Genomic DNA, 15,416 nt, shown 5'->3' on the forward strand with positions numbered 1-15,416 from the left:
TTTTTTTTTTTTTATTGCTTAAGGTATTACAAAGGGTATTACATATGTATCCATTTTATCCCCCCGCCCTAGACAGTCCCCTTGAGGCTGGGTTTTGAGGTTGGGTTTGAGGCTGGGTTTGGGGCTGGGTTTGAGGCTGGGTTTTGAGATTGGGTTTGAGGCTGGGTTTGGGGCTGGGTTTGAGGTTGGGTTTGAGGCTGGGTTTGAGGTTGGGTTTGGGCCTGGGTTTGAGGCTGGGTTTGGGGCTGGGTTTGAGGTTGGGTTTGGGCCTGGGTTTGGGGCTGGGTTTGAGGTTGGGTTTGAGGCTGGGTTTGAGGTTGGGTTTGGGGCTGGGTTTGGGGCTGGGTTTGAGGTTGGGTTTGGGCCTGGGTTTGGGGCTGGGTTTGAGGTTGGTTTTGGGGATGGGTTTGGGGCTGGGTTTGAGGCTGGGTTTGGGGCTGGTTTGATCTGAAAGGTGAGATGCTGTGTCGGTTGTTCTAAGTCCATACACTGTGGTCATGTTACACACAATGGGAAATGAATACGGTTTTGAATGGAAATTTGGAAACTTGAGTCCGAAGAGGAATTCCCACACTTTGTTGTCCAGCTGGTGCATGTGGGGTCTGTCCCCCGGGCAGTGTCTGGGCCATGTGCTCCGCGTGTCCCCACCAGGCGTGCCCCATCCCCACTCCTTGAGCGCCCGCAGCAGGAACAGCTCAGCGCCAGGCCTTCAGACCTGTCTGCGTGGAAATAGCGCGGGTCTCGTCCCTGATGCGCTGGCCCTGCTGATAGCTCAGGATGCCGCCTGCCAACAGCTTCCATTCCCAGGACTCAGCATCCCCGTCACCCCAGCGGACGGCGGAGAACGGGCAGGAGAAAAGGCGAATGCTCGTGGCTGGTCACGCTCCATCGGCTTTTCCAACAGCAGCCCTGGTGGCTCAGGGGTGAGTGGCGGCCCAGGCACCAAAGGGTCTAGGGCTCGATTCCTGGTCAAGGGCTGGTACCTGGGTCGCAGATTCGACACACAGCCTTGGTCAGGGTGTATGCAGGAGGCAGCCCATTGATGTGTCTCTCTCACATCAATGTTCCTCTCTCTCTCTCTAACCCCCTCCCCCTCCTCTTCCCTTCCCTCCACTCCCTATACAAATCAATGGGAAAAACATCCTTGGGTGAGGATTAAACAAAAACAAACACACATACATAAACACAAATCCTCAAACCGCCCCTCCCCCCACCACAAGAACAGATCTTTCAGCCACACCTCTCTCTCCCTGCACAGGGCCACACCATGGCCCTCCTAGTCTGGGGTCACTCAGGGTGGACTTCACCCACCGCCTAGGAGGAGGGAGCACACTCTATCCCTGGAACTTCACGGCCGTGGCAGGCCCAGGAGAGATGGTGGACGCCAACCAGAGGCAGGGGCAGCGAGGGAGAAGGCCGTGGGCCCGGCAGAGTGGCCGTCAGGAGCCCTGGCGGGAGCTAGGGCAGCGCTCCAAGGTCCCTGAGGTCACGGGCGGGAGCGAGCTAGTTGGGAAAGGAAGTGTGTCCTTTCCTCTCTGAGCTGTCCCTGCTGGGGGCGCTCAAGGAGTGGGGATGGGGCACGCCTGGTGGGGACACGCCGAGCACATGGCCCAGACACTGCCCGAAGTGACACATCGATGGGCTGCCTCCTGCATACAGGAGGAATTAGCTGGATCTGGTCACATAAAGCCTGAATCACTCCTGCTGGGCAAGGGGATACAGGGCAGGGATGTGACATGGCTCTAGGAGTAGTCACTGCAGGAGACAGCACAGCCTATGTCCGTTGCTCCCTCGACCCCCTCCCAGCGACCCCTCAGCCATGCAATCTTGTCCCTTAGTTTAGAAAGAGGGATCGAAAATGTGCCCGTGGGAAGCTATCAGATGACTGAGTCAGCTTAGTTGGTGTTTATCACATGCACACACACACACACTCACTCACACACACACACACACACACACACACACTCATACACACACTCACACACACATACACACATACACACACTCACATACACTCACACATACACACTCACACACACTCATACACACACTCACACACACATACACACATACACACACTCACATACACTCACACATACACACTCACACACACTCATACACACACTCACACACACATACACACATACACACACTCACATACACTCACACAAACACACATACACACTCACACACACTCATACACACACTCACACACACATTCTCTCTCTCTTTCTTCTTAAAATGAAGCAAGTGGAGAGGGAGATCATACATGACAATTAGATCTCTTCTTTAAAAATGTTTTTTTTTATTGGTTTCAGAGAGGAAGGCAGAGGGAGAAAGAAACATCAATAATGAGAGAGAATCATGGATCAGCTGCCCCCTGCACGCCCCACACTGGGAGCCCACAATCCGGGCATGTTCCCTGACAGGGAATCAAACCGTGACCTCCTGGTTCATAGGTCGACGCTCAACCACTGAGCCATGCCAGCTGGGCTAGCCAGATCTCTTTGATGCAAATATTTTGATTCCATTCATAACTCCCATGGATTTCCATTTTGAATAAGTGGTTTGTGAAATGGAAACATGTCACGTTGTTCCTTTCGAGGCTGAATGTAGCTTGAAATCAGAGTATCATCTCTGCCCATTCAATGTGTTTGTCCACTCGCTCTCCTGTGGCTTAAACACAGAGTCACCCCCACACCAGCCTCTGTCACTCAGGGCCCATCGGGTGGGAGGCAGCACAGCCGGCTGCAGGACGGGGTGCAGAGCTGCCGGCTGCTCTTCAGTGAGAGGGAGCCTCGAGGAGGGGTGTCGAGGGTCAGGGGGACCCTCCTGGTGGTCAGTTATTGTTCATTTGGAGAAAATCAGGAAGAAATGTCACTGGACAAAGGGCAGCCAGTCTTCTTTCTCCATTGATTTTTCCCATTTATTTCTCCTTTGCTAATAAAACCTTTTTATTTTTATTATTTTCTAAAACATATTTTTAGTGTTCATAGTATTATAGATGTCGCCCTTCCCCCTTCTCCCCCTCCTCCAACCCCCTCCCTGCAGATCTTACCCACCCTATTGCCCATGTCCATGGGCTGTGCCTATCTATACTATAAAAGGGTAATATGCTATTTAGACTTGGAGACCTTCCGGAAGTCCTTCCAGACAAAGCCATGGTAGCAGGGCCAAGGCAGAGGCAGTTAGGTGTGATCATTGTGTTCATTAGGTTCCACAAATAAGTGAGATCATGTGACATTTGTCTTTTTCAGTTTGGCTTATTTCACTCAGCGTGGTATTTTGCAGCTCCTAAAAACTTTTAAAAGCAGCTCTATTCACTGTGCCCAGTGTGTGTGTGTGTGTGTGTGTGTGTCTTTGGGGGGGGGGGGGGGCGGAGAGATGATCATTTTTAAATATAACTCAAACTCTGGAGCCCTCTAGTGGCCTGGAAGCCTGAACTCTGGCTGCAGGCGAGCTCCCTGTACTTGGCCTTCAGCCCTGACATGCAGGCCCAGCCCCTCGGCCATGGGAAGGGGCTTGTCTAGGCAGAACCTACGAGGTCTGCGACCCTGCGCTGAACCCCACCTCCCGCCCCTGCCCCGCGCTGGAGGGCCCTGTGCTGGAGGAACAAAAGGGTCACTGTGGATCCCAAACACACCTATCTGCAGGGTGAGTGACGCCCATCTCTGCGCTTCCAGGTGCCCACCTGACCCACCACCCATGGACTGGGGGCCTCTTACAATGAAAACGTAAAAGGAGGGCTGGGTGGAGTCGCACTTACTTGGAAACTGGGCAGCTGGGCTGGGATCCAGCCCATGTACGTGGCCAGCATCCCCCCCACGCCTGCACCTCTGTGGCATGAGGCTGGGCCCGTCCTCCGGAGCGTGGCTGGGCTCTTGGAGTGAGATGGGGAATGTGGCCGCAGTGGGTGGCAAAGGACACTGTTAAAAAAAGAGGAGCGCAGGCTGGGCTGAGGGACACCCTGGCTGCCGAGAGGAGTCTGGGCCGGGGAAGGACTTTTCCCAGCTGGCAGGACCCAGGTTAGCAAGGTCTAAAGTCTCTCCATCTCTTCGACCCATTCCCACTGCCTCAAATCCACACCCAATAACCGCTCCACACTCATGCGTGGCTGCTCATTCTTTCTTTTATTTTTACAAAGCGTGGCAACACGAGGGAACAACGCACAGTGAGGAGCCGCCCTCTGGGGGCAACCCTGACTGTGGCCTGTAGGGCTGGTCCCCGAGGACGTGCCTCTGAAATGCTTCTCCCGGTGGAGGTGGGGGTGGGGGAGGGGAAGATGAGAAATCAACACCCACAGTTATTCAAGTGGACTTAACCGCTAAACACAATATACACAGTACCTCCGTTATCCTAGTACAAAAATAGTGCCAGAAACTATATATTTGTTCAAATATGTTGAAAAGGTATAAGAATACAAATAGATATTAACAGTGGCTAGTGATGATTCATCAGGTTTTCTTAAACTGTAATAGAAATTTCTATTTCCCACTATTTACACGGCTTTCAACAGCATTCGTTCGGACGTGTCTCCACAGGCTTTGAGGGGGGTGTGGACGGCGGCGTGAGCTGCCGAAGGGCCCCCATGTGCATGGGACAGGGTGTGGCCAGCAACCTGGGGACAGTGCAGCACACGGCCCCACCCCAGCAGCGGCGCCCTCGGGGCTGGCGACAAGCTCGCAGGAAGACAGGTGTCCTGACGGATCTCCTAAGGTCCAGGTGAGGAAATGCATGACCACAGGTTATCGATGAAAACAAAAGTGACACAGTGGGACACAGGCAGGCTCAGCGCTGAGCTGGTCCCACCAGCGCCGCCCACGAGGCTGGGAGCCCACGAGGCTGCTGTGCTGTCTTCTCAGCGGCCTGCGCCTGGCGCATGGCAGGGACCGAGGCGGACACAGTTCAGCAGGGACCGTGGCAGGGACCGAGGCGGACACAGTTCAGCAGGGACCATGGCAGGGACTGAGGCGGACACAGGTCAGCAGGGACCGTGGCAGGGACCGAGGCGGACACAGTTCAGCAGGGACCATGGCAGGAACTGAGGCGGACACAGGTCAGCAGGGACCATGGCAGGGACCGTGGCAGGGACCGAGGCAGACACAGGTCAGCAGGGACCGAGGCGGGCCAGGCAGAGTGGTACTGCCCCCGTGTAAGCAGGCGCTTGGGGAGGCAATGGCGGGGCCATGGTTTCCTTCTCTCATCGCCAAGGATCTCAGCAGGAAGCAGAGCAGCATCGCTTGTGCGGCCGTGAAGTGTGAGGAGCACAGACGATGAGAAACACAGGAAACGTGAAATCCACGGGGTCCAACACGCATGCTCTGTGCCGGACACGGGCAGGTCCCGGCGAGGCAGGCTCGCAGCTGGGCCCTCCCCCCCGAGAGCTAGCACTCCGGCAGGTTCCCACGCTCCAGGCCAGCAGGGCTGGGAGGAAACCGCTGGGGATTAGGAGACAGGTGACCACCTCACAGCCAGCTGTGCTCTGAGGCCACGCTCAGCCCGAGTCCCCCGCGCACCAGCCGTCTGGTCTGCGTGAGCAGCGAGTGAGCGCATGTCTCTGAGGAGCCACCCGTGGGATCACAGCCCTGTGGCCGCCTGTCTCGTGCGACAGTGGTCTCGGCTGCTGGGCGGACAGAGCAGCCGCCACCTGTGACATCCTGGGGGAGACAGAGGCTTCGCCCGAACACAGCGCCTCCATGTCCAGGTGACAGAGGTTGTGACCCACCGAGTTCGCACAGGATCGCGGCCGGCAGAGCCCACGCTCCGAAAAGTACCCGGCCAGGCACGTTCACAGATTCAAACAGCTGAGTGAGCAGTGGGGGCTCGGGGGCTGACCATGGAAATGAAATAATGGTGCAATGTCACTCAGCTAAAACCACACCAACCGCTTTCTCTGGAGCAGAGCGCATGCCTGCTGGTTTGGGTGACAGACACACAGGGGAAGGCGGAGACCTCCACCAGGGGGGGCAGGCGGAGGGCTACAGCTGTGAGCACATGGAACAGCGTTTTCTTGTAGCGTGACTTACTAATTGCTGTGTTACTTTCCATACCAACAACTGTAAACCCACTACCGGCCCACCCTGGACATGTATTTCCCACCTAGGAAGCGACAGGAAAGGAAATATTCACATGAGAATGAAAACTTTGTGCCACATACCAGGTAGGAGCCCATGTATGGAATGATTTTCCTAACAAGTCAAATGGCTGCAACCAGCTCTAAAGACGTCTTCTGCAGGGACTACAGTGCCAGGCGTGGCACAGCCTAACTTCTAATTTCTAAACGAGTGAAGTAAAACCAGCGCATCTACAGGCAAACCGAATGGTTTCTAGTCTAAGTGTATCTCTCTGCCTGTTAAAACGGCCCCTCACACCCTCCCAGACTCATCTGCGGTGGCTTTTACGGTCTCAGTGACATGTGGCGGGGAGGTCGGAACCGAAGCGTATGACGCAGACGGAGGCACAGTCACAGGGCACGGTGACAAGTAGGTTATGAGAGACACCGTTCAGTGTTCCACGCTGAGGAACATGCGTACACGGGGATGTGCACAGGATGCAGGTGTGTGATTCAGGGGCAGCCTGTGGCAGACACACCCGTGCCCCCAAGAGGTGCCTTGGCTCATCTGAATGACATGAGATAGAAATAGGGTCACATCCTGAACATACAAGTGTCATGACAATCACACACACAGCATCACCCAGTCCCTAACGCTGCAGACTGGCCGTTCTCACAGAGTAAAGGCCGTAGATTTGCCCGCCCACCCTTTTTTTTTTAAACCTGAATGGTAAGAATGCAGATACATTATCCCAAGGCACATGTACATATACAACTTCACCTGCTGTTAGGCAGTTTAGAGGACAATGCTACCCATGGGAACCTTGTTTCCATGAAAGCTTTGCTCATGCTGTTACCGGCCCCCCAGAAACTTCCCTCCAAAACAGAAACTTGTTTGGAGTTGGGGGGCAGGTAACAAACCAAACAAACGTCGCTCTTCCTGCTCAGTCCAGACATCTGCACGGATTTGAGCGGATTATCTTTCTGGAAGCAGCCGCCTGCCCCCTGTGTCTCCACTGCTGGACTGCACAGGAGCACACACTACAAGTGGAGCTCAAATGCTAAAAATGTTCACATTTTCTAAATGGATGGGAAGCGAGAGATGTGAATACACCAGGCCCAGCTCAGGACCTGTGGTTAGGGCACACGCCCACATCCTGTGATCCCGGGCGGACTGGTCCCACGAGCCCACACTGGGCACTGCCTCAGGCACAAAACAGACTGCTGACCATCCCTCAGGCCTGGGTGTCCTGCTGCCGCCCCCACGGGCTCATTTCCAGCCCATGTCCAGGTGGCCTTCTGCTGCGCTCTCCTATTGGCAGTCACATCTCACGCCAGCTCTGGGCTCCAACGGCCACTTGGTTCTTGTTTTCCCACTGGGGTGCAAACCGGCCCCCTATAAACTATGCTGTATGATGAACCGATGATAAACGCTGAGGGAGTTACACACAAGAAAGGGGCAGAACTGGTGACCGTAGTGTTTCTGGGTCACACTGCCTGTTGATAAGATCAGCGATGGTCAGTGAAACAATTCTGCCCGCAGCACTTTCCATTGCTTGGGAGTTTTAACTGTTTTTTTAACATAATACGTTGTTGACAAATAGACCCCTCCCCCCTTCACATCCACGCAGCCCAAACTTTTCTCTATCTTACGAAGGTTTTACGTGTCACGAAATATATTCCATTTGCTCTGGGCCTATTTTTGAGAAATAAAAGATTCCAAACATTCTTGAAAGGTCGGCGATTCCAAAACCACAAAACCAATCACTTAAAATTCCCAAGCCAAACAGCCAACTGAACGCGAGACGCAGCCCGCACTCTCAGCACCAATTCCTGCGTGGACCTGCGGTGGGGGGTCGGTCCCGTGGTGGGGTGGGGCGGTCCTGTGCTTAGCGAGCCTCAGCTCAGTGGGCAGCACACACACACAGGCAGGCGGGACCGCCCCCTGAAAAGTCCCCGCTGTGCTCTCAGAAGCTGTGCAAACACACCAGGACACCGTGGAAGGGCACACGCAGCCTGTGCAGCATCCAGCGAGGCCGGGCCGTGCAGACCACGGTCGCCAGCATCCCGTCCGGGGCCCAGGCGGTCAGCTGCGTGGGGCGGGGCCGCCAGCCCCGTTGACCAGTGTGTCCTGCTGCTCAGCCAGCGCCTGCCACTTCTGCCTGTTGTGCCTGCAGCCATCCAGCAGGGGGGAGCAGTCAGGGGACACGTGCGCCAGTGCCTGGGGAAGAAGAGAGAGCCGCCTTAGGGGGTGCTGGGCAGCAGCCCTCCCCATGTGCCAGCCGCACCGCTCATTGCGGGCAGCCCGCGGCTTTCACAGGCTTCGTGATCACCCAGAGACCATGGCTGTGACACACAGAAGGTCCCCTGGGAATGAGTCCGTGCTGAGACAGGGCAAACACGCGTCACAAACCACAGCACTGGGCTGGGCGGCCCCGCGAGCTGCTGGCAGGGCAACAAGGGATTTTGCCTTTTTACGTAGCACAGACGTCGCCCCCTGCTTGTGACTGTCCTGGACACTCTGTTTATGCGTTTTTCTATAAAACTAGAGGCCCAGTGCATGAAATTTGTGCGGGGGCGGGGGGGTCCCCTCAGCCCAGCCCACACCCTCTCCATACGGGACCCCTCAGGGGATGCCCAACTGCCAGTTAGGCCCAATCCCCAACCGGGCCTAAACCGGCAATTGGACATTCCTCTCACAATTCAGGACTGCTGGCTCCTAACTGCTCACCTGCCTGCCTGCCTGCCTGATTGCCCCTAACTAGCCCCCCTGCCAGCCTGATCACCCCTAACCACCTCTGCCTGCTGACCTGATTGCCCTTAACTGCCCCCCCTCCAGCCTGGTCACCCCCAACTGGCCCCCCCTGCTGGCCTGGTCACCCCTCATTGACCCCCTCTGCTGGTCTGGTGGCCCATCACTGCCTCCCCCTGCCGGCCTGGTTGCCCCAAACTGACCCCCCTGCTGGCCTGGTAGCCCCCAACTGCCGCCCCCCCTGCTGGCCTGGTCACCCCTCACTGCCCCCCCGCCGGCCTGGTTGCCACCAACTGCACCCCCTGCCAGCCTGGTCACCCCTAACTGCCCCCCTCTGCCAACCTGGTCGCCCCTCACTGCTTCCCCCCCCTCCCCTCCCGGCCTGGTTGCCCCACGCAGCCTGCTGTTCAGTTGTTTGGCCGCCCCTCACTAACCCCCCTGCTGGCCTGGTTACCCCTAACTGCCCACCCTTGCCTGCCTGGTTACCCCTCACTGCCCCACCTACCAGCCTGGTTGCACCTCACTGACCCCCTCTGCTGGCCTGGTCACCCCATACAGCCTGCTGTTCAGTCATTTGGTTGCCCCTCACTGCCCCCCACTGCCCTCCTGGTTACCCCCTCACTGCCCAACCCTGCCGGCCTGGTTGCCCTTCACTGCCCCCCCTTGCTGGCCTGGTTTCCGCCAACTGCGCCCCCCGACGCCCTGGTCGCCCCTCACTACCCGCCTCTGCTGGCCTGTCATCCCTCACTGTCCCCCCTGCCGGCCTGGTCGCCCTACGCAGCCTGCTGCTCAGTCGTTTGGTCATCCCTCACTAACCCCCCTGCCGGCCTGGTCACTCCACGCAGCCTGGTGTTCAATTGTTTGGTCGTTCCTCACCAACCCCCTTGCCGGCCTGGTCACCCCACGCAGCCTGCTGCTTAGTCATTTGGTTGTCCCTCACTAACCCCCCTGCTGGCCTTGTCACCCCACTTAGCCTTGATCGGTCATCTGTTTGGTTGTTTTGGATGTGATGGCCCCTGGCTCTTTATATATATAGATTTTTTTCTTATCATGTACTTAAATCCATTTTTATCCACGATTACAATAAAGATGGATTCATAATTCTTTGTGGTGCTATTATTTTCCTGCTATAGTGTCATAAATATTTAGAAAAAAGGATGTTCATGGCAGATTTCTTCATAATAGAGAAACAATGACTTAAACACCCAACAACAGGGTTAGGTGATGGGATACCATTTAAACTTGGAAAGACAAGGGCAGCATCTATCTTCTGTACGTGGGGCATTAAAAATCTAAACGAGTGAACTGGTTGTGTTAGGGCAAATATCTTCAACTCGAAAATAAAGACCCCAAGCAGCAGGAGCCTGGAGGTAGGACTTGCAATAGTCTCCCAGCCACTCCGTTACCCTCACAGACACATATCAACAGTATTCAGCTGCACTGTTCACTGAGAAAGAGTTGGATAATTAGTTTCTCTATTTAGGCCAGAGTTAACGTAAAAGGAATAACACTGACAGAGAGTGTGCCCAGCATATGTCCTCAGGGAGGTCACCGGGACATCAGTCCTAATGTCCCTCACCGCTGGGACTAGCACATAGCAGGCACTCACTAGATGGCTGCACTCGATGACGTGAAGTGTCTGGGAAACTGCAAATACGAAATGTAGGGGTTTAGCAGCCTAGCAGTGTGCATGGAGATACCTCATACAGCTGCAGGCAGATGGCGTCGATGAAGCCCACCTGCATACTCGGGATCTTGTTCTTCTTCTCCCTGTTCATGAGGTCCTGAAGCACAAACACAGGAGAGACACTCAGAACTGCAGCCATGGAAAGAGCACAGTGCCCGTCCCGGGCCAGGGGAGGACGGGCTGGCACCTACTCACCGCCTCCTGACCTTTGCCAGCCTCCGGCACTGCCCGAGGCAGCACCCTCAGGAAGGCCCGATCCTCAGCCTTTTGTCCTGACGGTGACCTTCCCACATCACCCAGAATTAACCGCTGCCCTAGAGCTGACACTGCCCTAGAGCTGACACTGCCCTAGAGCTGACATTGTCCTAGAGCTGACACTCCTAGAGCTGACACTGCCCTAGAGCTGACTGTCCTAGAGCTGACACTGCCCTGGAGCTGACACTGCCCTAGAGCTGACACTGCCCTGGAGCTGACACTGTCCTGGAGCTGACACTGCCCTAGAGCTGACACTGCCCTAGAGCTGACACTGCCCTGGAGCTGACACTGTCCTGGAGCTGACACTGCCCTGGAGCTGACACTGCCCTAGAGCTGACACTGTCCTAGAGCTGACACTGCCCTAGAGCTGACACTGTCCTAGAGCTGACACTCCTAGAGCTCACACTGCCCTGGAGCTGACTGTCCTAGAGCTGACACTGCCCTGGAGCTGACACTGCCCTGGAGCTGACACTGCCCTGGAGCTGACACTGTCCTAGAGCTGACACTGTCCTAGAGCTGACACTGCCCTAGAGCTGACACTGCCCTAGAGCTGACACTGTCCTGGAGATGACACTGTCCTGGAGCTGACACTGTTCTGGAGCTAACACTGTCCTAGAGCTGGCTCACACTGCCCTAGAGCTGACACTGTCCTAGAGCTGACACTGCCCTGGAGCTGACACTGCCCTGGAGCTGACACTGTCCTGGAGCTGACACTGCCCTGGAGCTGACACTGCCCTGGAGCTGACACTGCCCTGGAGCTGACACTGCCCTAGAGCTGACACTGTCCTAGAGCTGACACTGCCCTAGAGCTGACACCGTCCTAGAGCTGACACCGTCCTAGAGCTGACACTGTTCTGGAGCTGGCTCACACTGCCCTAGAGCTGACACTGCCCTAGAGCTGACACTGCCCTAGAGCTGACACTGCCCTAGAGCTGACACTGTCCTAGAGCTGACACTGCCCTAGAGCTGACACTGCCCTAGAGCTGACACCGTCCTGGAGCTGACACCGTCCTAGAGCTGACACTGTTCTGGAGCTGACACTGTCCTGGAGCTGGCTCACACTGCCCTAGAGCTGACACTGCCCTAGAGCTGACACTGCCCTAGAGCTGACACTCCTAGAGCTGACACTGCCCTAGAGCTGACACTGTCCTAGAGCTGACACTGCCCTAGAGCTGACACTGCCCTAGAGCTGACACTGTCCTGGAGCTGACACTCCTAGAGCTGACACTGCCTTAGAACCGACACTGCCTTAGAACCGACACTGTCCTAGAACCGACACTGTCCTAGAGCTGACACTGCCCTAGAGCTGACACTGCCCTAGAGCTGACACTGCCTGGAGCTGACACTGCCCTGGAGCTGACACTCCTAGAGCTGACACTGTCCTAGAGCTGACACTGCCCTAGAGCCGACACTGCCCTAGAGCCGACACTGTCCTAGAGCCGACACTGTCCTAGAGCCGACACTGTCCTAGAGCCGACACTGCCCTAGAGCCGACACTGCCCTGGAGCCGACACTGCCCTGGAGCCGACACTGCCCTGGAGCTGACACTGCCCTGGAGCTTATACTGTCCTGGAGCTGACACTGTCCTAGAGCTGACATTGTCCTAGAGCTGACACTCCTAGAGCTGACACTGTCCTAGAGCTGACACTGCCCTAGAGCTGACACTGTCCTAGAGCTGACACTGCCCTAGAGCTGACACTGCCCTAGAGCTGACTGTCCTAGAGCTGACACTGCCCTGGAGCTGACACTGCCCTGGAGCTGACACTGTCCTGGAGCTGACACTGCCCTGGAGCTGACACTGCCCTGGAGCTGACACTGTCCTGGAGCTGACACTGCCCTAGAGCTGACACTGCCCTAGAGCTGACACTGTCCTAGAGCTGACACCGCCCTAGAGCTGACACCGTCCTAGAGCTGACACTGTCCTAGAGCTGACACTGTTCTGGAGCTGGCTCACACTGCCCTAGAGCTGACACTGCCCTAGAGCTGACACTGCCCTAGAGCTGACACTCCTAGAGCTGACACTGCCCTAGAGCTGACACTGTCCTAGAGCTGACACTGCCCTAGAGCTGACACTGCCCTAGAGCTGACACCGTCCTGGAGCTGACACCGTCCTAGAGCTGACACTGTTCTGGAGCTGACACTGTCCTGGAGCTGGCTCACACTGCCCTAGAGCTGACACTGCCCTAGAGCTGACACTGCCCTAGAGCTGACACTCCTAGAGCTGACACTGCCCTGGAGCTGACACTCCTAGAGCTGACACTGTCCTAGAGCTGACACTGTCCTAGAGCCGACACTGCCCTAGAGCCGACACTGTCCTAGAGCCAACACTGTCCTAGAGCCGACACTGCCCTAGAGCCGACACTGCCCTAGAGCCGACACTGCCCTGGAGCCGACACTGCCCTGGAGCTGACACTGCCCTGGAGCTTATACTGTCCTGGAGCTGACACTGTCCTAGAGCTGACATTGTCCTAGAGCTGACACTCCTAGAGCTGACACTGTCCTAGAGCTGACACTGCCCTAGAGCTGACACTGTCCTAGAGCTGACACTGCCCTAGAGCTGACACTGCCCTAGAGCTGACTGTCCTAGAGCTGACACTGTCCTAGAGCTGACACTGCCCTGGAGCTGACACTGCCCTGGAGCTGACACTGTCCTGGAGCTGACACTGCCCTGGAGCTGACACTGCCCTGGAGCTGACACTGTCCTGGAGCTGACACTGCCCTAGAGCTGACACTGCCCTAGAGCTGACACTGTCCTAGAGCTGACACTGCCCTAGAGCTGACACCGTCCTAGAGCTGACACCGCCCTAGAGCTGACACCGTCCTGGAGCTGACACCGTCCTAGAGCTGACACTGTTCTGGAGCTGACACTGTCCTGGAGCTGGCTCACACTGCCCTAGAGCTGACACTGCCCTGGAGCTGACACTGCCCTAGAGCTGACACTCCTAGAGCTGACACTGCCCTAGAGCTGACACTGCCCTAGAGCTGACACTGCCCTAGAGCTGACACTGCCCTGGAGCTGACACTGTCCTGGAGCTGACACTCCTAGAGCTGACACTGCCTTAGAACCGACACTGCCTTAGAACCGACACTGTCCTAGAACCGACACTGTCCTAGAGCTGACACTGCCCTAGAGCTGACACTGCCCTAGAGCTGACACTGCCCTGGAGCTGACACTGTCCTAGAGCTGACACTGCCCTAGAGCCGACACTGTCCTAGAGCCGACACTGTCCTAGAGCCGACACTGCCCTAGAGCCGACACTGCCCTAGAGCCGACACTGCCCTGGAGCCGACACTGCCCTGGAGCTGACACTGCCCTGGAGCTTATACTGTCCTGGAGCTGACACTGTCCTAGAGCTGACATTGTCCTAGAGCTGACACTCCTAGAGCTGACACTGTCCTAGAGCTGACCACTGACTTGCATCCAACTACTGACCTAACATTCATTTCTGATGTAGAACCGACTGCTGACGTGTACTTGAAGGACACACAAGCTGTGAACTGCATTCAGCTATGGATCTAACACCTTCTCGGTGGGAGGCGCCGAGACCACAGTGGGTACAACTCAGGTCATGAGCCTCCAAGAGAGGCTCTGCAGGTGCTGCTGCTGCTTTGCCCAAGAGCTCGTGACGAGACCAGGTGAGCCAGCACCCGCGTGGGAAGCACCGCGTCTGTCTGGGGCTTTCAGTCAAGCACATCCTCCCTCGCTGTCGCCACCACTCTGCCCACCACTTTCTAAGAAGATTCTGAGCTTCAAACAGCCCACCTCACACTGTGCAACTGGAAGAGATGAGTGAGACACAGCCTGGGCCTTTGTTAACCACGGCCCATTCACCATGGGCCCAATAAACGTCCACTGGAATTGGAAAAAATGACTATGCTTCATGTGCAGGAAAACTCGTTCCAAATAGTTCAAGGGGAATCTTTTTCTTGTATTTGAGATCCATACCCTATGCAAAAGGAAGTAGGTATTCAAAAAAACCTTCAAAATCCATGTGCCCTTCTGGGAATCCATCCTAACAGGACGATGGACATGCTCAGCAACACAGATGGTTATCACGGTGCTGGGTGGGATGGTGAGCATCGCAAATATCCACCGAGGGACGTGGGTAAGTGACGGTTAGATCTGCTTTATGTAACCACGATAAACAATATTTGGAGGGTAGCATTGTTAGAATGAAAAGTGGCTGATGATACTTAAATGGAAAAAACAAATTACAAAACAGTAGGTATAACAGGATGGGAAACAGAATGAGAAGCCGTGTTCCTAAGGAAAGACCTCACTGGCACCTAAAGAGAAGTTCATAACAAAAGAGCTTCTGAGTCATTATTTAATAATTCCTAGCTATGGGCCTCACACTCACCGCAGGCTCTATGTTGAGTTCTCTTCTCTCTTTGTCTCCTTGGTCAAAGAATTCCGCCGCCACAAGCTCTGCGATCTGAAACAGACAGCACAGGGCGTTCGGGGGTTACACCCTCTTCTCTGTGAAATAGACAACACAGGGCATCTGGGGGTCACAGCCTTTTCTCTGAAGGAGACTGAAGTCCTGGATCTCCAAAGTTCAATGGCTCTTTGGAGTTTCAGATAAACAGCATTAGAATTCTTATCAGTTTTTCAAATGTTGATAGTTTATATAAATAGAACAAAGAATGTTCCTGTATTTTTGACAGAA

At 55.6% G+C, this 15,416-nt stretch overlaps 1 protein-coding gene across 3 annotated transcripts in view; it reads right to left on the reverse strand.

Moving 5' to 3' along the window:
- Positions 1–4,111: 4,111 nt before the first annotated feature.
- The window catches only part of PDE5A (phosphodiesterase 5A), a 164,490-nt gene continuing 153,185 nt past the window's right edge, over positions 4,112–15,416 (reverse strand). For all 3 annotated transcript variants that reach the window (XM_059695583.1, XM_059695582.1, XM_059695584.1), the window contains exons 19-21: positions 15,108–15,182; positions 10,505–10,588; positions 4,112–8,273 (exon numbers count right to left, since the gene is read on the reverse strand). In XM_059695583.1, coding sequence (XP_059551566.1) covers positions 8,139–8,273; positions 10,505–10,588; positions 15,108–15,182 — 294 coding nt within the window. In that variant the 3' untranslated portion in view covers positions 4,112–8,138. The remainder of the gene's footprint in view (positions 8,274–10,504; positions 10,589–15,107; positions 15,183–15,416) is intronic.

The sequence above is a fragment of the Myotis daubentonii genome, chromosome 5 (assembly GCF_963259705.1).
Source record: "Myotis daubentonii chromosome 5, mMyoDau2.1, whole genome shotgun sequence".
In the NCBI taxonomy this organism is placed as follows: domain Eukaryota; kingdom Metazoa; phylum Chordata; class Mammalia; order Chiroptera; family Vespertilionidae; genus Myotis; species Myotis daubentonii.